At 35.0% G+C, this 26,663-nt stretch overlaps 1 protein-coding gene across 1 annotated transcript in view; it reads right to left on the bottom strand.

Moving 5' to 3' along the window:
- The window catches only part of LOC138711635 (cell adhesion molecule DSCAML1-like), a 719,252-nt gene extending 701,393 nt beyond the window's left edge, over positions 1-17,859 (bottom strand). Inside the window, exon 1 of the mRNA XM_069842766.1 lies at positions 17,772-17,859. Within this exon, the coding sequence (XP_069698867.1) occupies positions 17,772-17,859 (88 nt within the window). The remainder of the gene's footprint in view (positions 1-17,771) is intronic.
- Positions 17,860-26,663: the final 8,804 nt, after the last annotated feature.

Genomic DNA, 26,663 nt, shown 5'->3' with positions numbered 1-26,663 from the left:
CCTACTGTTATTAACCAAGTGCATTAATGACGGAGGTCAATAGCTTTGGCGGAGGAGTTTACTTAATTTACATATTATGATACGTAGTTACACGACTTTGTTGATTTACAGGCAAGCTAACGGTATTACCTGTTTTAATGCTACTCGTCGTGCCTATATGAAGTATTGCTACACACATCACTTAATTACTCTTATCTATTTAGTGTCAATTCTATTTCATTTTACGAAGCATTTATAAAAAGTGCTCCTGTCAATCATTGCATTTATTTCTATGCATTTTATCACTGGTTATTGTGGTTCATTGTTTAAAAAAAGTATTTATTCCTAACCCTGCTTATTATATTCTCTGATTGAGGTTCTGCTTGATATGTACTTCTATGATTTATTTAGGGGAGAGTCGGGTAGTATCGGACAGTGCGTTTCTTTCACCTACCACCATATGGTAGTACCTGAATGGCATGATTACGTTCCTCTATGCGACATCACATAAACGTAACCATGTCAATCAGGTACTATCATCGTGTGGTTTATGAAAGAAACTCACTGTCCGATATTACCCGATGTCCGATACTGCCCGACTCTCCCCTATTTATTTATTTATTTATTTATTTATTTATTTATTTATTTATTTATTTATTTATTTATTTATTTATTTATTCATTTACTAATTCTTTTACTTATTTTTAATGTATTTATTTACTTATTTACTTATTTATTATTTAATTATATATTTACTTATTTATTTATTTATTTTTTATTTATTTATTTCTCTATTTATTTATTTATTTATTTATTTATTTATTTATTTATCTATCTATTTATCTATTTATTAATTTATTTATCTGCTTATCTATTTGCCTCTTTATCTACTTATTTTTCATTCATTCTTTGATTCATTGATTTATTATTTATTTATTTATTTATTTATTTATTTATTTATTTATTTATTTATTTATTTATTTATTCTATTTGCATTTGATGGGATTGGAACAGTGGTGACTATATTATCGACGCATACTCTAGCTTACTCCCAACTAGAGTTTTATATTAAGTATAGTACATCTCACGTAACGAAAAAAAACAATAGTTGGTATGCATCTGAAGTCTGACTAGTGTAATATGTAGCTAGTGGGCTATGTATGCATTGGGGAAGGAAAAAAACTGGCCACCATACCCCATTATTTCCTGGACTATTTACCTCATAAGTGATCCTTCTTGATATGACTTGCGAGGTTCAGATTGTCTTCGGTCAGTTGACTAAACTAAAACAACTGCTTATTATAAATGTAATTGGCAAGAGCTTTTCAAAGTTTTTAGAAACTGTTTTTAGAAATTTATTTTCAATAGGCCTACATAAACATGAAATCCAGATTTTATTTCCAGTGCAATGAAATATACACCATACTTTTATTACAGGGAAAAAACCTGTCGAATAGACTAACAAAACATGGAAATAAGATACCTAGAATTTGGAAAAAGTTTCAGAATTTTTACTACAGCAGTAGCTAGTTCGATACCCTGAAGAGCGATGTAATACGACGCGACATTTCACAGTCATCTCTTTATTTGTCATATTACGTTAAATTACTGAGCGATATTTTTGTTCGTGTATCTTCTCTAGGAGTTTAAGAGGAGAGATGGATGATACTTCTATTTTTATATAATTTCTAAGCTAGAAACTTGATTTTTTTACGCTTACTCTTATTGATATTAATGATGAAGTATTTAAGGTTCATGTTTGTAGGTTAAATAGTTTAAATGTTACTTAAATTAAAAATGATGTATTTACTTATTTTCGAAATAGTTCATCTCTCCAAATTTTAAGTATCATGTCTGTTTTATAGTAGGCCTATTTAGAAAATTCGTATGTTCTCATATATTTTTTTAGATTTTTCTTGTAGAAACAAGGAAAGAAATTAAAGCTATCCATATCCATATTCATAAAATTTACAGAGTGCATGTATATATTTAAGTATTTTTTATTAAAAATCTACTTTTTTAAATGATTAAATAACTTTGTTACCTATACGAACATGCAGTAAGAATTTCAGCTTCCTAGCTTAATATCCGTGCAATCCTTACCAATGTGAATGGAGAGAAGTGGGCAAAAAAATTACGGGAAAAAGACCTTAAAAGTTTGCATGCATTTTAAACTTAATGAGTGCAACCCTTTTAAAGATGGCGTAATTAATGACGCAACCTCCGTAGGGTTCTAAAACTTCGTCAAAGTGTAAAATAGGCATCGTAGCTTCTTTCTCTACAGGAAAAGGAAAATTTTATTTTTGGGCAAAGAAAAACAAATTTTATCCCATTCCCTCCCTTACTTAAATTATGTTTCTCACTGTAGCGTCGTGGTCTGAGGTAATGTTTCTCAACGATTGATGGTGAGGACGCGCTTTTCCTCACATTATTTTAGTGCCGCCATTGAAATAATGTGTGTGGTAGAATTTAGATTATATCGATGTGAAATTTTGTAATAATTTAAATGAAAACAGTTTAATTATGAATATAACTTATTTAACTAAAAATAGTCAAATTTGTAAATTTTCATAGAACAACTTAAAAAAGATGATGATGATGATGATGATGATTATTATTATTATTATTATTATTATTATTATTATTATTATTTTGTTCGTGGCCCCTATTAATTGCTTTTCGGACCCCCGGAGGACAGTGATCCACGGTTAAGAATCGCTGGTCTAAGGCGTCATGTCTGGACTAACTTTACGAAACGAGCGCTGTTTCATTCCTCATGGGAAAGGAATTTTCCCATGAAATTTCGCCTAGTGCATGGGACCGGTGCCCAACCAGATCCGTGATGAATTTGTGGATCTATGATAGGTAGCGAAATCCGGTTACCAAAATCAGTTACAACGGCTGGAGGATCATTGGTGCCGACCACATGATAACCCCGTACTGGTTGGATGATCGTTCACCTCTTATGAGACATGTGGACGTGAGGCCAGTAGTCGGCTGGTCGGCCTTGGCCCTTCATGGGCTGTAGCGTCGCGGTTATATTTTGAAACAAGGGTAATTATATCACACAATAAAGCACCAGCGTAGCTCAGTCGGCTAAGGCGCTTACCTGCCGACTCGGAGTTGGACTCGGTCGCCGGTTTTTACGAGGTTTTCCACAACAGTAATACGAATGTCAATTAATCTATGGTGAATCTTCGTCCTCATCTCGCCAAATGTCATCTCGCTATCACCAATACTATCGACGCTAAATAACTTGGTAGTCGATACACCGTCGTTAAATAACTAACTAAAAAAAGTTTAAAAATGTAATAGCCTACGCCCCGCTTCGGCTATCACTGTACTCACTAAATAATTTGGTTGATTGCCTATTGTAGGAGACGTTAACTACGACTTTCTTTCATCGTGTGTCCACTTATGTCGTTCATATATCGTGTTGCTTTTACTCCCAGCAGACACTGCGAATTTATCGCTTTGTATAAACAAAATTTTCATTCATAATTTAATATTTTATTTCACATTGTTACACAAGTTCAACCCAATAAATAATTCTATTTTCAGTTACGTCTTGGACTCGCGTTACGGAATGCTTGCTGATTCGGGTCGTCATGGAGGAAAAAAGTTTCTTATTCGGAACAACTGGATAATACGCACGGCAGACCAATATCGATAGTCGACTCTACTCGCTGGCCACTAGTCACCGGGCCGTACCGAGCCGTATCAAATAAAATATAATCGAAATGGTGGTAGTCAAATTCGCGACTATATTCTTAAATAATTCACTCCATTAGTCAAGTTCAAGGTTTTATGTAGTACAACGGCGGTTTTTTGAATGCATTAAAAGAAAATGAAGATGTAATAAGATAATAAACTAGGTTATCACAAGGAAACTAACAGGAAAAAAGGTGTGTTTCACGGAATACAATTAAAATGACGGAAAGTAAATTTCCGGTTAATGTTCGCCAAAGCGTAAAGTACGTAATTATGACGGCGTTGCTGTTTTATTTCTGGCCTATAGAAAAATACCTAGCCTTTTACAAAAAAAAAAAAAAAATTTAAGGACCATGAAATTATTCACCCCTTTCATTATAGGCCTATTATTTTTAACAGTATTGTTCTCTCAATAATATTCAGAACGAAGGAGGTAGACAGAGAGAGAAAAAATTTCTCCCGCCAACTACGCCACACACCAACGTCATGTTCTTATGTTGGTGACATTGTGTATTTACTTAAATTTGGTGGTAAATGTAACGGTACGGTTCAAAGTGACCGTGCTAATTCTCTAGTATAGCGTCTTATTCAATTTTGCCAAGTGAATGGGTCCAGTGCCAACTCTCTATCGTCATGAATTTTGGAAGAAACTGTAGGTAGCAATAACGGCTGGGGGGATCGTCGTACTAACCACACGATTCTCTCGTACAGTTTAACGATCGTACATTTCTGGAGAGACGTGTGTACATGGGTTTAGCGGTCGGCTGGTAAGGCTTGATCCACAATTGAGTTTTGAGCATAGAATTATTACTATTATTATTCATCGATTGAGGGAGATCTTGCAGAACAGAAGTTTTGAAACATGATGTAAATTGCCTCAAAAGGGCAAAGGACTTACCCTGTATTCTGAGTGCCCCAAGGTAAATTCCTGGATGTTATCAAAATCAAATTTATCAATTTCAGAACATATTAATGTAATTAAAATGTCCAGTAATCTATCTGAGGTTAAATTTGTGCCCGGCAGAAGTTTCAACACAACCCGTTGTCGCCATCCCGGCTGCAACGAGACGGAAACTCTTGGTCATGTGTTGGGATTCTGTCGAAAAACGGAACTGTTACTCAACAATCGACACCATAAGGCCAGGTCCAGATAGACTGAGTCATGACTATGATAATGAAACTTCTATGAAGTGAAGTCTTGAATGATGCGAACACCAGAAACAGAAATATATCACATGACATTATCCATTTCGGCGAAAAAATTTATTCCTGAAACCGAGTATGTATACACTGCAGATTATATATACATTATATTCATGCAATCTGAGTGATGTAACTAATGCAAACAATAACTCATTCTTTCTCTATGCCTGATTCTCTTTCATCAGTCTACTTTAACTTAGTTAGAACGAAATTCGAATACGCATCTTCTGTAATCTGGAATTATACTACAACTGATTCATCTAAATTATGAAATATCTAACGAAAATTCGTATCGTTATGTTCGTATAGAGTTCCGTCTTGTGACTCTAGAAAGAGCTATGAGAAAAAATTTCATTTTGTAATCCAGACACCAAAAATTTGATTCCCTCTTCTTACTCAATGTTCTCAAAGGTGATGTCATGTGTTCTTGTATAAAGAACATTAGCTTTTATGCTCCTATGGAAGATATCATTGCCTCTCGTTTCAGTTACCTCTCATCATATCATAATCTCTTCACACGCACGCAAAATAGCCGCATACTAGCCATACCAACACATAAGATATCATCGTATTCATCATCAAATACAGTCTCGCTATCGCACTTGTCGAATACCCTACCCAGTGACATCAGAGATTATAGGAATTTAGCAGTTTTCAAAAACAAACTTATTAAGCATTTTCTTACTGCGTAGAGTAGGTTTAATTTTTACTTCATTAATAAAACATGTTCTTTCTTCTTAACCTCTACAATAAACTGTCTAGCCTTTATTAATCACTTAATCTTATAGTACTTTGATTTTTATTGTATTTGTAAATTTAATATTAATTGTAATTGAAATTATAATTGTATTCTTAATAATGTAGTTGTAATTTCCTGGTAGAGGGGAAGAGAAGGCCTGATGTGTTATCTCTGCCAGGTTAAATAAATAAATATAACAGGTCACAAAGTTTTCTACTACAGAAATTATAATCTCTTTCGAATGTCTCCAGATAAATTAAAACTGCCGACTTCCACAACAGTGTATTCGATTTATTTAATGTATAGGCTTTGTTTTTGCATAGTTACCTACTTGTAAAATATTTATCATTATTGTTATTATTATAGCTCCTCGCTTTTATTTCCGGCAGCTAATCACATTGCAGATCGGCTACATTTAAAAGTGTGCGTCTTGTCATTCGCTGCTGATGACGTTATGCACTTCCTAAGGCTCGTTAAGTATTTAATATTATAATCGTCCGCCATTTTTGTTGTTTAGTTGGAGTTTGCAGAAAGCACACGACGGCGTTATTTGCCGCTCAATTACAGTGCGCTTGATTTGTTATCATAGGAGCTACGACATGATAATGTTTAACGGTGCTGCAAATAGATTCCTCATCTCGTAGCTCGGCAACGAAAGAATAAAAATGGCGAACGATACTATATATCTAGACTTTATAGAGCCTTCACTTCCTAACACGTAAGTAAAGAGGAGGAGTCACGCCGGAAATAACAGCGACGCGACTATAATTTTTATCATTTTTATTACGATTTTGTTATTGTTGTATATATTGTGCTATACTATTATTGGATAATCGCTTTTGACTATCTCATTAATATTAGGCCTATTATTAATATTGTTATTATAAGCCTAGTATTATTATTTAAGAAACTCATTAGTAAGCTTATTTTCTGAATTCTAATTCCTGGGAGATCTTAAAATTGGTAACATTGTATTCTTGCCACAAATTATTCCAACTCATATACTCAATGGAATTTGTAACTATCCGTATTTTATACTTTAAATCCACAGATTGTAAAGAATAAAACACAATATGAAGTGAAGACTGTTATTCCGTAACTCAGACTCGTACATATATCGATATAATCCATTGCGTTTATTTTTTCCTATACAAAAATATTTTAAGCTCTGAAAACTGGTAGAGATTTACGTTGGTGTATTATACACCAGTAATTCAAATCCCATATTTCTTTTATTGAACTGATTGCAAAACGGAGTAAAATAGCTTTATTAGTATTTTGTAAAAGTGATAGAAAAAGAGAGATTGTGGGGGGGGGAGGTTGAATCTGAGTGAGGGGAGGGAGAGAGTGTTTGGTGGAATCACCACCGATGAGTACAGAATAGGCCAAAACCATTAACAATAACGTGGCTAGTTTAATATTATAGTTCTAAGCATCATTAGCAGTTGTGATGGGCATTGAAAACCGTATTGACTGACAGACGGTCTTAAATAAATCCTCCCAGAATGAGGCAGTTATTGTTAATTCTTAATAGGCCTGAAAATAGGGGGAGTTTAGTTTCGGAAAATACTCCAAGTATAATATCGGAGCCTGTACTACTATTGAGTATTTTATTTTTGTGGATGGTGCTCAGGAATTGAATGTATTGATATCAGGGGCTTAAGGATTACTGACTAGCCAATCCGAAAATTCACGTTCCATTGCGGAAATTTCATAATAATATATAATCTGCGTATCCCCACGTAGTATCTATATCACTACATCACTCTTGTTGATTGTTTGAATGCTAGCTCGCACAGAACAGGATTAGGGTATTGTATTGTGAATCAGATAACAGAATGGGACAATCGGCATAAAAAAGAACTCGCTTTTCATATTGTTATGCTTTTGTTTTTTATACCACTCGTGGATTAGGCAGAATACAGTATCGTATGTCAGAGCCTCTACAAGTCAGGTAGATTTTTGTGTTCTTCCAATAAAGAGGATTTTTCTAAAAGGTATAATTCATAACATTCCCTTTCAGCATTTATATATTACTACAATATATGTAGGCCTACACAATTATATAGAATTGAAATAGTACGTTTTCAGTTGGGGACAGATATAAAATTCTTATTTACAATATTTAATGTTATAAATGTAAAAATTACACAACATTTTTGCAATAACTACGTATGTGGAAAACGTCTAAGATGCAAATAATGGTAGAAAATAAATGCATTGAACTAGTAATGAAGTTCAATTATATCATTGCAAATTTTACTACAAACGGAAATACAAATATTGAGGTAAGAACGAAAGCAATTCTGGAGTGGCAGGCAAACGCGTTACCACCTTAGATACGCCGGTGGATCTTTAGATATTATCTAAAACGATATACATACAAGTATGAGATGTAAGGTAGATTAAGTGATAGTGATGCGTCTCAAACAGCCATAAAACAGAACCATAAAAGGAGAAAAATTTGTATGAACAACTAATTTCTAGAACAAATCTTCACATTCAAATATTTAGCATAATACCACATACCTGCACAAACAGCGCTCAACGAGCGCGAGCGCTCTTTCGGAGCGGGAGAGCGGTGTTTACCGCTCGCCGAAACGGAGAGGGAGATACGTCAGAATGACAGACTTGCTATAGGCAGAAGAGAGGGAAACGACCACTCAGTTATCTAGTGGAGTGCAGTGTGTAGGCCTATTCTCAGTAACTGTTTCACGTTGCTTACCTACTGCTACAGTACAGTATTGAGAAATCTAAAAGGCGGAACATAACATTTAACATTTAACGATTTACAGCTCGAACTTATTGATCTTCAATGTGACCTAAGGGCTAAAGATCGTTTGAATAATACTACTAGCCTGGTTGAGTTTTACAAGACCAAACATTAGCAATAATATTCACGACTACACAGGCTGGCTGTGAAAATGATTGCTATGTTTGGCTCAACATTTATATTTGTGAGCAACTATTTTCTATAATCAACTTTAATAAAGGCAGACATCGAACATCTGTAACTGATGTTTCATTACAATCAATAGGCTACTGTTCTTTTCAGCTGCCAACAGCATAAAACGTCGTTTTGATGTACTGATAAATAAAAATATAACAAAATGATATTGTACATTTAAGTAGCTATAGAATTTCTATTATTTCTGTAAAATAAATATTTCTTTATTAATTAATAATAGTCCAAGATAGTTTTGCAAATATTGAACGGAAATTCATTCCATAAAGACTCGTAATAGTACTTCCTTTTGTGTATATTTTGTACGAGATCACCCCTTCTTCCAGTCCACCCTTATACAGAGCGCAGCTAATATCTGCATTCCGCTCATGAGCTGTGAGCCGGCTCGGAGAGCGCAAACCTTGTGCAGGCCTGGTCTAGTACATACATTCACGAAGCTCATTACGTAGGGAATATGCATCCAATCACAGTTGAACTTCAGTTGCTAGCCACTAGGATCGCTACTATCGCACAGTCTATTGTTCCTTTTACTCTCAGTTGCTAACCGCTTGGAGCATTGTATCGCTTCGTGACTAGATGTATGTACTAGACTGTGATAATACCTCATGATTTGCAACTCAAAATGATAACTTAGCCTATATCAAAGTAACAGGAATACTAAACAATATAATACTTAAACATCACTTGGCTATCGACGTAATAAGCTGAAACTACACAAATTTCTGACCAAGTTCACTCTTTTCTATGGTAATAAAATGTGGATACTCCGTAGGGCAGATGAAAGGATATTATTGCAGGAAGCCATCCCCAGTTCAGGCCAAATCGGCCCCGACGGTGGCGAGAAGTTAAGGTTTAAACCTTTACAGACGATTGGCGCTAAATGACATTAGGAATGTCAGTCCTATGTGCCCGCCGCCTTTACCCTCAAGGAAATACCCTTGATACTCAGTTCTGTTATTGTTTGAGTAAACTCCAGGGCCATTGTGCGGCTGGAAGAAATAGATCAGTCGAGAAAATTCAAACCCCATCGGAAATAGAACCCACTGCCTTCCGACTTGCACGGTTATACACTGTTGCATTATTTTACTTCTTGAAGGTTATTGCCCTCAAAAATGATATACATTAAAGACTACCAGGATGAAATATTCGTTTCAAAATAATGGACTGTGGCTTAAAAGCGTTATAAGCGGCACAGCGCTATAGACGGGAAATGATTTATGAATAGGGGAAAATAATTTAGATGCCACTTCATAGGAATATATATATATATATATATATATATATATATATACACTGCGTCGAAGGGATTGGTGATAGCAAAATGGTATTTTGTGATATGAGGGGGAGGATTCGCCATAGATGACCTTGCATTCGCCTTAAGAGGAAACATATTATATTGTTCATTAGTTACAGTGAGAAATGCAAATATGAACTCATTTCATATAAAAAGATAATATTATTGTGGTTTGCCGTGTGTCTGTACTGATAACATTTTCTATGCGATTCAAGTAACTACAGATAACTTCACTTGATACACTGTTAGGAGCAACACTAATGTAATTTTTCACTCATAGACAAAGATTTCCGCTTTGTCATTTTGCATTATCCAACTTAATACACACGCCACAGAACTCAAAAGCATGTCTAAATTGTTATAGAAAAGACGGGAATGTACTGACAGGGAGACTTTTGAGTGTTAAAATCCTTTCATTAAAGGAAAGTACCGATAAATACAACTTCCAACAGTGCTACGAGAGGGTTTTTCCAGGTAGAAAGTGAAATTTCTTTCTTGCATTCGCGGTGCAATAGCCCTTAGTACTGTCACAGTAACATATTTCTTCACCATGCTTTTAAAATATAAGATTCGCAATTTATATGGAATTTGTTACTCATTTCCGATCCAAAGAAAGCGCTACAAGCGGAATTTAGAAGCATTATAAGAGGGTAAAATTATGCAGGATTATATATGAAATGCCCAGGGACAGTATGAAATGAGCGTAATGAACGGGATATCGTTATAAGTGGGAACGCATTAACGAGGTTTTACTGTAATTCAAAAACAAGAACGCCGCTTTTTAAATCACTTTCCGGATTAAACATAATTGCTATATTATTTGCATACAATAATGTGTTCAACTTTGTATTATACTTTATTATTATTTCATTAGTATAATCTTCATTCCATTGAAAATCTATTTCATTTTTGTTAACTTTAAACAGAGTAGTGTATTCAACTCTGTATTGCGCTTATTATTATTATTCGGTTAGTATATGCTTTATTATATTCAAAATCGATTTCGTTTCTGTACGCATTAACCCGTGATAGTGCACAACCACGTTGTTTAAACGCAGCAAGTGAAACCTAAGTCACCGGTATTCTTACCGAGCCACGAGGTTTCTTTTTGACGGGCAGTGCATTGGGTTCTTCCGTTGTAGGACACAATGCGTGGACTTATTAAATGTTTGTACTAAGCCGGCGATACAATTCTGCTTACACTTTGCATTGTCTGAACTGTGCAGAAGGGGACGTATTTTCAACTATAGTTCAATTCAGAATACAACTACGCATTTTCCTCGTTGAAACGTGTCTCCTGAAGAATAAGAAGAAGAAGAAGAAGCAGAAGAAACAAACTGATTTAATTTATAGCCCTGCAGTCAGTTATCGTTCATAACTTACTTATATTCATTCATTACTTTACTTTTTTATGTTTTACTTTCTACTGGTTATGCCGAAACTCTGAGTGTCCGAAGATTTCAACTTAATTACATTGGGCGACTCTATAAATTTTTAAAATATTCCCCGAAATTCATACGAGTCGATAATTGCAGAAAAGAGTTAAGTCCAGAAAAAATACTTTGTGGAAACTGGAAAAAAAGTGTTTAGCATTTTCTGGGTCACATTAAAGTAACTTAGTTATTTCTTAAAAACTATAAACATTTGCTCACTGATTAAACTTTAAATAAAACAAATTACACTTGTAGTTTGTGCGTTATTAATTTGTAAACTGTTGTACTTAAGTCCTTTTTGCAATGAACATATATTAATAGTTGTAACTGATTAGTTAATTATGTTAGTAAAAGGACATTAAATATGCAATGATCCTTGATTTCATTCATGGTATAAACCGGCTAGTAGAATTAATAAAACTGTTGTTCTGATAATTGCTCATATTATGATTCTTGAAAGTTTTCAGGAATACTTTATGTATGGAGCTTAAATCCATTGCACTTATCTAAGAAGTATACTTAAATATGTTATTTAACATAAAATCTGTTTTTAACATAGTCTTTTAAAACATTTTTAAAACAGTTCATTCGACAATAATTACATAACTCACCAACAGTCTTAGCAAGCACTGTTTTACCTGTATAATTCATATGTTCTAGTCTCTTATACGCCTACTTTTTTCTGTCTATGAGGCCGGGAGTGGAACATCCCTATGCACCGCGATCTGCGGTCTATTGTGCGCCGCTCAGATGAGTTGTAGCCCAATGACCGCACCCACGTCGAACCGACCTAACCCCCAACACCCTAACGACCGGTCCCACCATCCCTCCAAGTTCGTGTACCATTCCACCCCAACAGTCCTCCCCCCTCATTCCTCCCTCAAACGGTCTGAGGTGTACGCCACCGTTCGCGTCTGGCCAACGGTCTGAGGTGTAGGCCATCCCTCCCGTCGGGAGGGGAGTGGGTTCCGCTGCTGGGTCACTACCATGCTTTGACATAGGCATGGAGGCCGGCCAAGAGCGTCAGGAGCATTGCTCTATGGACACCTTCGAAATCTTACATCGTTTTCAGTATGCATAGGACATCCAGAGGAAAAATAGTGCAGCGCAACTAGTAATTGATGCAGAGATTCAACAGAATGTTTTAAAAAGCAAAAAATATGTAATTTATCTTTTCAAATAATCTTTAAATTCGATCCCTAAAACACATATTTTTGCACTTTCTCATTTTTCTGTTGCATCTTGTATCCGAGTTTCAGTTTTTGGAAACAAGGTTAGGACTATAAAGCCTAATTCTGAAGGTTAGGACTGTCTGCCTCGAAAACCTCAATCTGTTTTGAAACTTATATTCATTTATATTTCAAAGCGGTGCACTCTGTTTCGAAAAATTCTTGGCCGCCGTGGTCGTTCAGTAATATTGATCACTCACTTATCGTCACTCATAAGTTCTTGGAAAACATCTGCAATATCCATGTGTAGGCTATTGCGGGAACCGCCATCTTGCACTGTTGAACCTTGAACTGCAGTTTAAACGGCAGAGGACTGCCGATCAAGTTAACTCAAGATTAACTGATTGTTAACGTTTATAATACGAAGCAGAACGAAAAACTTCAGTTTAAACTGAATGTAAGGTTTAAACGGCGTTTATAATACCGGTTATTCCCAGATATATTAAAAGTGCAGAGTAAAAAATGTTATCCACATAGGCTATCTGCTGTGTTTTAATATTGAAGTGGCATGAATTTTTAAGTTATTACTGACTTAATCTCCGTAAATTTTTGTGTATTAACGCCTCGTATAAAGCAGCCTATTGTACTAAATTATTATTCACAATATGCCATTCATTATAACGTAAACAACTCATTAATTTCAAAATAAATTATTATCCTTGTGTACTAATCTCCAAGAGTTATACCCACTTGTATCCTCCTGACGCAATTAGGAATTTTTATGTCTGCCAGTTTGTACTCGCTTCTCATCCGAGCGGTATGCGGTTCGATTCCAAACATGAAAAATGAAAGCAATTTATCTTCCTTTCGCGGGACTGAGTGTTCATCCCTTGTCACTTATTCTCTTCTGTTGTCTCAATTGTGATTCCGTGTCATGCTGACAACACACAACGAAGGTCCGCAATGTGCACCTGTTCAATATTATAGCCTATTATTTTTCCCTACTAAGCACTGGCATGAATGTCGGGATCAAATGAGGAGTATTTCGAGACAAAGAAGGAAAATAATTGAATATTCCATGAATGATAGTTTAAGTTAATTGATGAAGCATTACACCTTAGACCCTTATTACTGTGAGTATTAATTTGTTTTTATTTCTTTACTTAGTTGTTTTAAATGTATTTATTTTCTTATTGCGTAATATTATTTACTTTTATTTATTTATTTATTTACCTGTAGTTATTTATAAGGTATCTATGTCATTAATAGTAATTTATTACGTATTTTAATTCTTCATTTATCCGCCCATTCATGCAATTATTTGTATATTTGTTTGTCTCTTTGAATTAATTAGTACTTATTAAATAGAAATGGGTTTTCACCTTGTAGTAGTTTCAGGAAATATAACGATGTAACAGAAAATCTAAAGAAATACAGTGTAGGAATATAAACAAAACAAATGAACTTCAACAAATAATATAACGAATAAGAGAAGTATTTTAATATCAAAGACGGACATCTGTCGTCTCCGTAGTTCTGATCTAGAGGCAATTTTTTGTTTCACAGTGTCTTTGTGATATTTAACACAATTTATTTTGTAAATGTAGTGTCAGAGTTTGTATATGGTTTCACTATAAAACTGGAAAGAGAATGAAAAATTGTATAAAAATCCACAGCTATCTAAATTTGGATCTGAAGTCAGATGTCCGCCTTTGATATTAAGCTACTTAAATATATAATCATAAACCTATAAAGAGATATGTTATACTACTATGTAAACTCTTCACTACTAACATTTTGAACATCCCTGTACATTCTCTAATTACTAAACATTAAATACACTCATTACTCGGTGGCTTGAACTTACTGAACTGGCTCACTGCACTTTCACTGCAAAATACTGAGTCTATGTCTTCTTGATTTCAAGGTAATCTATCTCCAGGGCTATCACCTTCGGTAGATCTTAATGCATATATATGTAGGCCTAAATCATATTTACAACATTAACCATATACAGTACATATGCATATTACCCGACCATTCTGTTTGTGGAACGGCAGTCGTTTGTACTACACAGCGCGCCGCTGTTACGTCACCTGTGCAGTACGGTCGCTCTCTTATTCTAGTCTTACACAATGTCTTTCTCTCCCGCACAGGATTACAACTTAAGATTGTAGCGCCGCATTTTACGTCCCACATACGAAATGGTCACCTAATACATATAAATATTTAAAGCGCATAACATTTATTCATCACACTCATTTTACTCTCACCTCTTTCACTGCACGGACACTATGACACCTTTCACTGACACTATAATATGTTTCACTATCACGTAACTACTCATTCAAATACACACTCATTACTTGTCATTCAGACACTATAACTCACTGAACTAGCTCTGTAGATCACTGCACTTTCACTACAACGCACTGCACACACAATAATTTGTTTCTTTGTTTGTTTAATTATTTATTTATTTATTTATTTACTTACTTATTTATTTACTTACTTACATATTTACTTATATATATTTATTTATTTACTCATTTATTTATTTATTTACTTATTATGAAAATTAACGTGTTACGCAACAGCGAATTGCCAATATTAGTGTAACACAAAATATAGCACTAATAATGTGAATATAGTAAAGAAAAATATTTAACCAAAATGTACATTGTTAGAAATTGATAATTTAATGGTTGGGCAGAACAAGGTTGTAACTAGCAAATGTGTGATTTGGTAGGCCTAAATCATAAATAGTGCTGCCCACACCTATGGAGTAACGGTCAGCGAGTCTGGCCGCGAAACCAGGTGGCCCGGGTTCGAATCCCGGTCGGGGCAAGTTACCTGGTTGAGGTTTTTTCCGGGGTTTTCCCTCAACCCAATACAAGCAAATGTGGGTAACTTTCGGTGCTGGACCCCGGACTCATTTCGCCGGCATTATCATCTTCATTTCATTCAGACGCTAAATAACCTAGATGTTGATACAGCGTCGTAAAATAACCCAATAAAATAAATAAAAAATAAATACTGCTTAAGCAAGCACTCTTTTCAACAGTAATCTCACTAGAGGTTTTGATTTATCTAGAGAAAATCAAAACTCGAGTGGGATTTAATTGACTACTTATTATATCATTAAGAGAAAGTATATAAAGATTAGAAGAAATACATTATTCTAATACACTAAAATAGATAATAATTGACTTACTAAAATTCTCTTTCACTAATGTCACCTTCACCAAAACGTTTGAACGGCGCCGTCATTTTCAATCGATTATCTATACGGGAAATAAATTACGACCGCAAAGCATGTTTTATAGTACCCTAAAGAATTTACAGTTCGAAATGTTGAAAAAAAAAACAAAGAAACAAATGGTAGGGTAGTGATAAAAACAAAAAATGCTAGGGAAGCGAGAAAATTAAACATATGCTAGGAGAGCGATAAAATTGTGCGATAAGCAGCCACGAATGGTTGAAAGACGTCTTTCGAACCGTTTTATTGGTCAAAAGTAGTATGACTTAGTAAAAGTGTAATAGTCATTATAATTTATTGTTGGAATATACACACTAGGACTGCGTTAAGTATCATAAATTCCCCTAGTGACAAAACACTGATACGAATATTACAGGACTTCACAAACAACCTTGATTCATGTTCAGCTCAACATATCAAAAATGATGCTTACAACCTTGTTCTAGCCAATCATTCAATTGTAAAATATTGTAGAATATTGAATAAAGAGAAGACATAAGAGATCATAATTGACACTATAGAAATTGAAAAGTTTTTCTTCATCTATAGACCGGGCAAAGAGATTGACTGCTTTTGTTGCAGGACTGAGGTCTAAACCCACTTCCGAGAGGAGTCAAATCTCGAGTCCAACTCATTTTCGTCTGAACTACGTCAGTCACTGCTATACATTAACTTCTATCCGTAACAAACTCAACTAAATTCAGCGATCTCAAAGTCATTGTTCTCTTTGAAAATTGCAGCGAAATTCTGCATAAAAGGCACAAACTTTAAAAATATCCATAGATTGAATTTGATTCAGTTAGAGTACTTTAGTATCGAACAATTTTTACATGCGTTTCGAATTACTTTGAAATGTGCCTATCCGAATCCGGGGATAAATAATCACCTCATGTGTTTCATCGGGGATAAACGTACGTTAAGTGGAAACAGGCGACCAAACAAGGAAAATGGGGATCGGTAGAGCTTTGTACCCTGCAGTTTCGATGATCAAACGCAATTCAAGATTTGCCCCGGAGCGAGAATTCAAATCTCCATGGCAACTAAGCAGTACTTAAATTTAACAGGTACACTGTGTTCCGCTAAAATATGAACCACAGCTACTGTATGCACAAGATTCATTAAATATTCTCGGCCTAGTTCAATGAATGGCTTATTTTTAACTCTCTAGGAGGGATTGGAGTTTTTCTAATAGTCACACATGTGGTTATATCTTCTTAAATCATTACTTACGTCACACATCGACAAAAATGTGCCGTAGTGGCGATTATTAGCCACTTAGAAGTCGCAGGGGCAGGGAACTAAATGAAAGTTGTAATATCAAAGAGAATTTCGCGTGTCATAGACAAACATCTCGTTGCTCAATTAAAATTGGCTACATGCAGCTTGACTCTAAATTTAAAGAGTTCATTACACATACGAGTAGAGTTTAAATTCTGTATGAAATAACAGAATAAAAAGAAATAAAATCGAACAAAACCGACGATTTCTATCGAATTATCTCATATTCTTATGTAGTCTATTGATATTTAGTTACATTTTTCGTCCTCTGAAAAATTATGCTCTGTACTGTCACATAGAAGGTTTCATAAAATCAATGACGATATACAGGGTGTAACAGGACCTCACCGACAAACTTTGAAGAATGATAGGTCACACAGAGAGGATCACTTTTTATTAAGAAACGTATGCTCGATGACACGTCCTTTAGGAACTACACTGGTGGCCATAATTCTGGAAACTTTTTGTTTTTGTATTGAATTATTATAACATCTGCATTGATTCACAGATTTATACAATCGAAAATGTTACTCGTGACTGATCTGTTAATTATGGGAAGATCTAAATATTAATTTCAGATTTCATTATTATTTCACATTATATCCTGTATTAATTATTATTAATCGACAAATCTGTCTCACATCTCAGGTTTTCTACCAGTCCTAGGTGTTGTTTTACAATATTTTGTGGATTTGTACTTCTGCCATACCTTCTGGACGCCAGACACTGTAGCACCTTTACCAAGTTTCCTTGCAATTTCCTTGAATGTATAACCTTCTTCTCGAAGTGTGACTGCCCTAGAACGTTTCCAATCCTTTCGTGCATCCATTGTGATAAAAGGATCAATAAAATTTGTTGTAAAGCAATCAGGTGTTACCCTAACGAAATCTTAAGTCAGACTAATGATAGAAACACACTAATAATGTCCATATTTTATGCCAACAGTGCTCAACAATGCTTCTACTGATCAACAATAATCTTAAAATCAACAATGGATCAGTTTTTATTACGGTAAATAATGGGAAATTATAATGAAATCTGAAATTAATATTTAGATCTTAAACGACAAGAACATAATACATAGTAATGATTATTTATTGTTAAAATATTCAGGATTTATTGTAATACCTTTATTACAGCCCCAAAATTAACGGATCAGTCATGAATAACATTTTCAATTGTATGAATCCGTGAATCAATACGAATGTTATAATAATTCAGTACAAAAAAAAGTTTCCAGAATTATGGCCACCAGTGTATGCATATAAAATTTAGATGTCCAGTATTTATTTTACACAAATGAAATTTAATTTTCCATGCATGTCCTAACAATTTACAACAGCTGTTAAAATTACATACCATGTTACAGTATCTCATTACTAGGAGGCGGATGTTGATGAAAAGTCATCTTATTATTTTTCACATTAGGACAATGCCTATTAATATAGAAATCCTCTCTATGTTAATATCAGAGTAAAAAAGTGGTGTCTTATACTGCATTTTTCAATTTTTTGACTTAACTAATAGGTCATTTTTATATTTTTTCGGCATTTTTTGGTCATTTTTAATACTTTGAATAACTTTCAGATAATTTGGAATGTATTTTACTTTCTTCTTTACCGATAGGTGTGTTAAATCATTTTCTAACCAAATATATTAGTAGCAATTACCTACTGAATAAATGAATAACAGTGAAGTTTGTGTTTTATAATTTGGAACACACTCTAAAGTCCATCCCTCATTCCACTGAAGGCTTCACTTCACACAACGGAAGTAATATAAAATGCTTGATAGCAGCTTACTTTAAGTGAGGACTTTGACCGCTACTGTTCTTTTGTCGATACGAGGGTGTCTTTAGAATTTATGTTTGGAAGGGGGGAAACTTTCACCATGTCCTGGACAGGACGTTGTGTCCTCAACATGGTTCGGAAGGGATGTCTACTGTAGCAGGCAGTATTTTTTACACGAAGATTGCAAGAATGCACGCTGCGCCCACAATTTTTTTAACTTAAAAATTAAATTCAACAAAAATAATAAGAAACAGTATATTCCTTGTCCAACCATTCATTCCAGTCCAATCTTTAAATTAAGAATTTCATTTACACTGAATAATTTTATCGTGCAATTCGTTTTGTCATTCACACTCCTTCATCTGGATGATCTGGTAACAAAAGTGAAGCGCGGACATGGTCCACCCCTGATTGAAACACATTGTAAATCCTCATTAAAATCTATAGTTTTCCCTTAAAACCATCATTTTGTTACATGTTCCTTTCCCTTTTCTTAGTCAAATTCCAGGAAGTTGCCTCCTCTCTCCGAGATTTGGAGGGCAGTCATTGAAACAAGGTGACTAGTTTTTAAGACGTTGTGGTGCGAGTACGGTGAATAATATTTAAATGTCATTTTCTTTTAATGTTATGTCGTTTTTTCAGTAGTTTAAGGGCATTTTAATGATCTTCTTAAGTAGATTTTTTAGGTCATCAACATCCGGCCCCTACTCATTACATTTTTGACAACTTAGCAGCATTCATATACAACTTTGTTAAGCATAGCAGTGTTGTGTTGGATTGTTGGATGATAAGACGGATTGAAGATGCGCCAGACAGACCAATAACAAACTACAGCAGTATAATAGAGATAAGAACTTAAGGCGTACACTTATGCAACATACGTGATGCGGAATGCGCTTCTAAAAACGATGCATAACTCATGAAGGACGTATCATCGATCATAATTATGTTCTTTAACAAAAAATTACCCTCTCTGTGATCTATCATTCCTCAAAGTTTGTCGGTGAGGTCCTGTTACACCGTGTACAAATTGACATAAAATTAATTGAGCTTTTCCTTTGTTCACTATCCGTCTCTGCGCATTGAAAACTTGTAATAATGAAGGTGTTCCGCACCTTCTCCTCTCATACCCTTCGCTTTTCTGTATTTAGCGGGGTATAGGATATGATTTTTTCTTTTACGTCCAATGCTCTATACTTCTCGATTGTGTATTGCAGCTTGTGTCCAGTAATGTCATAGTGAGTACAAATTTGCGGATAACTCACATCAATCTCGTCGTAATAAGATATGTGACAAACTAAAAATTAGCCTTATAACTGGTCTACATAGAAGTGACAATTTGATGCGATGCTCAGAAAACAAGAGTACATTACATACTGTACAAATGCGAGTTTTAAGATCAGTAATAGATGTAACAAGGAGCGAAAGTGTACCAAATGAAGAAATTAGAACGAGATTTTATGTTACTTACAAATAGCTTTTTGAGACCTCGGAGGTTCACTGCCGTCCTCATATAAGCTCGCCATCGATCCCTGTCCTGAGCAACATTAATCCAGTCCCTAGTATTGTATCCCACCTTCCTCAAATTCACTTTTATATCATCCTCCCGTCTATGTTTCGGCATTTCCAAAGGTCTTTTTCCCTCCGGGCTCCCAACTAAACCTCTCTATGCATTTCTGGATTCGCCCTTACATGCTACATGTCCTGCCCATCTCAAACGTAAGAATTTAATGTTCCTAAAAGTACAGGTAAAGAATACAATACGTGCAGTTCTGCGTTATGTAACTTTCTCCATTCTCCTGTAACTTCATCCCTCTTAGCCCCAAATACTTTCCTAAGCACCTTATTCTCAAACACCCTTAGCCTCTGTTTCTCCCTCAAAGTGAGAGTCCAAGTTTCACAACCATAAAGAACAACCGGTATTATAACTGTTTTATAAATTTTAACTTTCAGCTTTTTTGAGAGCAGAGTGGATGACAGAAGCTTCTCAACCGAATAACGACACGCATTTTCCATATTTATTCTGTGTTTGATTTCCTCCCGAGTGTCTTATATTTGTTACTGCTGCTCCAAGACATTTGAATTTTTCCACCTTTTCAAAGGATAAAATTCAAATTTTTTATATTTACATTTCGTACAATATTCTTGTCACGACACATAATCATGTACTTTATCTTTCCGGGATTTACTTCCAAATCTATCTTCTTATTTGCTTCAAGTAAAATTCCTGTGTTTACCCTAATAGTTTGTGGTTTTCTCCTAACATATTCACGTCATCCACATAAAGAAGCAGCTGATGTAACCCTTTCAATTCCAAACCGTCTGTTATCTTGGACTTTCCTAATGATAAATTTTAGAGCAAAGTTAAAAAAATAATGTGATAGTGCATCTCCTTGCTTTAGCCATCAGAGAATTAGAAAAGCATCAGACAGAATCTGGCCTATACGGACTCTGATGTGCGTTTCACTGAGACACATTTTAATTAATCGAACTAGTTTCTTGGGAATACCAAATTCAATAAGAATATGATATAAAACTTCTCTCTTAACCCTCAAACGGAGTTGTGGGGTCGTTTTCGATACCAGGCAAACTGTATACCCCTGACATTCCTTAACCGTTGCATTCTTTCTCTTAATCTTTTGTGTACCTTTTCCTTTTGTCAAGCTTAATCCATTGGCTGTGTCGTTGACCAGCAGGTACCGTTATTTATTTCCAGTAATATCTAAAATATTGAGCGGTATCCTTTTCGACCCCACAATTTCAGTTGTGTATCTGCACCTTGTCAATGTACAACCAACGAGTTTTCATAGTGGAGTATGGCTACTAATGCGCGTAAAAGTGTGTCAGTGTTCGATTCTGGTTTCCCACACTTTGTAAACAGTATTGTAGATGAAAGTGAAGGCAGTGATGCCAGTGAATGTCAGGACGAAAATGATCTGGACTATAATTCCGCACATGACACGTATTCAGAACAAGATTACGACTCGGATGGAGTGGATGAAGACGTAAACCAACCAAATTGTGATTCATTGGAATTTCTACGGTAAGAATGCATGCAAATGGTCGACTATCGAACCTAATAGAAACAGAAGACCACCAGCACATAATATTGTAATAAAAGTTCCTACACTGAAAGGAAAAGCTAAACATTTAGGGAATTCGTGCAATCCTTTACAGGCATGAGAATGTTTATTCACAGAAGACATGATTACAGAAATTGTTATATATGTACACAAATGAGAAAATTAGTTCCTACAGAGCAAATGTTTCTGATACAACTCGTACAGAACTGAGAAACACTAATGCAGTAGAGCTGAGGGCACTTTTCGGGTTCCTATATTACACAGCAGTTTTCAAATCAAACCATGAAAGCCTCGAGTCCATGTTTGCAACTGATGGTACTGGAAGGGATATTTTCCGTGCCATTCTTTCTGTCAGGCGAACATACATTTTGATATATTGCTTGCGTTTTGATGATTTTGCAACACGAGCAACAAGGAAGGAAATTGATCCATGTGCAGCAGTGTCGTATATTTTTCACAAAATGGTTGAAAACTCTCAGGCTTGCTATAATATATGTTCTTATGCCTGTGTAGATGAGATGCTAGTAGGTTTCCGTGGCCGCTGAAAATTTAGGGTTTACATGGTTAGTAAGCCGGAGAAATATGGGCTGAAAATTATGATTTTGTCTGATCCTAACACTAATTTTATCTCTTGAATGCATATATATGCTGGGAAAGACAGTGATGGGATAGGTCTGACAGCACAAGAAAAAACGCTGCAGAAAGTAACACAATCAGCACTGAGATTAGTGAAGCCTATTTGTGGAAGTAACAGAAATGTTACAGCTGACAATTACTTCACTTCCATGGCGTTAGTTTCCGCACTCAAAGAACGTAAACTAACTTATGTAGGGACGATGCGGAAAAACAAGAAAGACATTCCACAAGAATTTCAGGCAGACAGGAAACGTAAAGTAGGCTCAACTGAATGTGGTTTCCAAAATGACCGCACATTAATTACCCACGTGCCTAAGAAAGGAAAGTCTATTATTTTGCTCTCTAGCATGCATCATTCAGTAGACACAGATCCTGAGATAGGCAAGCCTGAAATTATTTCCTCCTATAATAGTACAAAAGGGGGAGTAGATAGCCCTGACCAAAAGTGTATTACATATAGTAGTAGCAGACGAACCCGAAGATGACCTCTGGCTATTTTCTATGCAATTCTGAATATTACTGGTGTCAATTCTTATATATTAAAGACATCATTCAAGGACTATAAACCCATTTCCCGCGTTGAATTCCTGAAAACGCTAGGAAGACAACTTACAGAGCCATACCTACATGAAAGGCTTGTAAATGACCGACTCCCAAAAGAACTCAGAATGATTGTTTCCAGGATTTTGAAGGAACCTCTGCCAAAGAATGAAGAAACACGCGAGAAATCGAAAAGAAAACGTTGCACGCTGTGTCCTCGTTCAAAAGAGAAGAAGACAAACCAGTACTGTGTTAGTTTTGACCGTCCAGTTTGCCAGGCCTGCCAATCAGTTACATGTAGAGAGTGTGAAGAATAAAGGAAATCCAGTTTGACAGCAAAGTATGCAACCAGACTGACATTTTTATTGTGATTACTACATTTTAATGTGATCGTTATGAAGAAAATATGATAAAATGGAACTTTATCTTTTACAATACTTTTAAATTAACTCAAAATTGTCGTACAGACTTTCGGTGTTATATTATGTCATGATCTATTGTTTTTCAAAGTTTTGCACAAATTACTAATAATTATATTGTACTCATATTAGTTATATGTCCTTAAATTATGTAAACAAACTTAATAATAATTGAAATTCCTATTACATCATCTTAAAAAGTAAACAAAATTGATATTTTACCTCATTTTGTAGTGGTATCGTTTTTGACCCCACAACTCCACTTATGTCACAAAACAGTCACAACTCCGTTTGAGGGTTAAACGAGTCACATGCCTTTTTTAAATCTATGAATAACTGATGTACTGTGCCTTTATAGGCCTAGTCCCATTTTTTCTCCAATATAGGTTTTATGTTACCACCTGTAACGAGGATGCTGTTAAATATAGAAATAATTTTCTACAGCATATTACACTCATGAATAGTAATAGATTACCCCGTAAAATAATAAATTATATCACCGCAGGAGAATGGAATTTAGATCATCATAGGAAAAGGTTACAATAAAACTAGACATGAAAAACAGAGAGATCATTGGAAGTAATGCTTGATGCAGTAGGAGTAGAAAAAGGAATTGCATTGTAAAAAAGATTTATAGCAACACATCATAAATTCCTATTTAATTAATTCGGATTTCACGATAATTCGGGCTATTTTCCGTCTTTTATCTCTGAAGCTGAAATAAGATGCTCACCTTACAAGGCGATCTATCATTCGCAAACACGAAAGATGTCGTGTCTGCTAAATGAACATTGAATGGGTGGGAAATTAATAAAAATATTATTCTATGCGAACTAGACTATTCTACTGACTGTACATTGAATTCTGTGACGTATGGGTACAGAATATTTTGTCGTATTACGTTGCCACAATCAAATGTATTAACTTGAGGTTTGCGAATCACTGCTGCATTCCTGGTAAATTAAATACAATATTTTAGCAATAAAAATTCTGAGTCCATTATGTATATTAAAATAGCCAGTGTTGAGTAAATCCCACAATAAAACTCCGTTGAAGATTAATCCGAACACACACTAGTGTATTACGTGCCGACAAATAGGTGCATAGATGATAGTTGGATATATGGGTGGATAAATAGACAGATGGACGAACGGATAGACGGACGAACGGACGGGTGGATGCATGCATGGAATGTTAGAATTGATTCATTGTTTTATATTGTTGATTGATGGATTCATTCATTCATTCATCCATTAATTAATTAATTCATTCATTCATTCACTCTCTCTCACTCACTCACTCACTGACTCCCTCAATCACTAATTCATTCATTCATTCATTCATTCATTCATTCATTCATTCATTCATTCATTCACTCGCTCGCCAACTCACTCACTTTCTCAGTTAATCACTAATTCATTCATTCATTCATTTATTCATTCATTCATTCATTCCTTCATTCATTCATTCATTCATTCATTCATTCATTCCACAGTTGACTGTGTGACTCAAATGGCGATCCTTTCCTACTGTTAAAATATTCTATTATTTCTTGAATCTAGCATTGGTTGGGTTTTATGACGTTACAATTATATTTTGTATAATATATTGAAAGAGAATTTATTTTAATTCAGTAGCTGAAAAATATTCCGTTATTGCTGTTTAAAATATCTCATTGCTATTGTCATAATAAAGTTATTGCCGTTGAATTCACATGCTGAAATAAGTGCAGTGAAAATCAGAACCTCCTATACACAACGTTAGGTGCACGACCAGATTTTGGAGCCCTTTTTCTTTGCTGAAGCCAACATAAGCACTGCGTACACGGGCATGCTACAGAAAGTTCTTTTTCCTGAAATTGAGCAAATGGAAGACGTTGGGTTTCAGACCAACTTTCAGCAAGGTGAAACACCATTCCACGTTGCGAATCATGTCCAAGATGAGTTGAATTGTCAATTTCCTGTGCAATGGATTGGTAGAAATGCACCATCCCGTGGCCAGCAATAAGTCCTTATCTCACTCCATTATGTTTTTTTGTCTGGGAGTAGGTCTATGACAAATATAAAGTTTGCAGTATGAAAACATTCCTAATCTTGTAGTCTTCAAGGAAAAAATCAGACAAGCAACTGCAAGGGTTATTCCAGTTGTTATTTCCAGAGTGTGGAATAAAATTTAATTTTGTTATGACTTGTATCGTGATGTTAATGGTAAACATATAAAAACTTGCTAATGTTTTTTAGAATCTTTTTGAGTTCGTGAATTAAATAAATCACTTTCAGTTCATCATACATAATTCATACTGCCAGTAATCACTTGAAATCCCACCATATGTTTTAGGAGACCCTATACACAGATTATACCTGGAAAATATTTTAGAATGGTGTTATATATTTTACCTATTCGTATACTCTATATCTGATATTGTTATTGATATTATTAGATGAAAACATTTGACTGTCACATCTGACATTTAATTTATTTGTAATTTATTTACTGAAATGTACAGAGTGAGCTTAAATAAGAGGTGGGCATTTTTTGCGGCGCACTACTGGTGTTCGAGCCTGCAGTAACACCGGTGTTTGCTTATGTAGATCAGCGATGTAAAGCTCGGCCATTGGTGGCAGCTGCCATAGGTTTGCCAAGATCTCAGATCCAGGGCCTCTCGTGGCCCGAACTGCTAGCACAGTGCCTTGGCAATAATTTAAAGTCAAGAAAAGGCTGTGTCTAAATCCATAAACATGATCCGCGCTCTGTCCCCTACGTTATGTAATTTCTAATATACGTAGAATGGAAGAATGTGTTCTTATGTAGGGTTGTAGGAAATCATATACAATGTTTAGTATGCAAATAATAATTCTTTATATGAAAGTAAAATATAAAACGACATTACGAGTTGAAATACAAAGCGGACTATGAAGGATTTGATGGAGAAGAACGAGTTGTTCTAGTAAAATGTCTAAAAGTAGAAAAATATGAAGAAATTAGTTAATTAGGCCTATTTGAGTAACAAGTTCAATGCTATTTACTGTAGTTGCACAGTTTTAAAGCTCATGGAATTTACTGATAGTACATGTATGCCTATTTAGTGCTGTACAGTCTTAAGAGGAAACTAACAATCTGTTTAATAGAATCTTAGTTTATATGTAAAAATGTCGTACCAGTAAT

The sequence above is a fragment of the Periplaneta americana genome, chromosome 13 (assembly GCF_040183065.1).
Source record: "Periplaneta americana isolate PAMFEO1 chromosome 13, P.americana_PAMFEO1_priV1, whole genome shotgun sequence".
NCBI classification, from domain to species: Eukaryota; Metazoa; Arthropoda; class Insecta; order Blattodea; family Blattidae; genus Periplaneta; species Periplaneta americana.
This window is presented reverse-complemented; position numbering and strand designations above follow the sequence as displayed.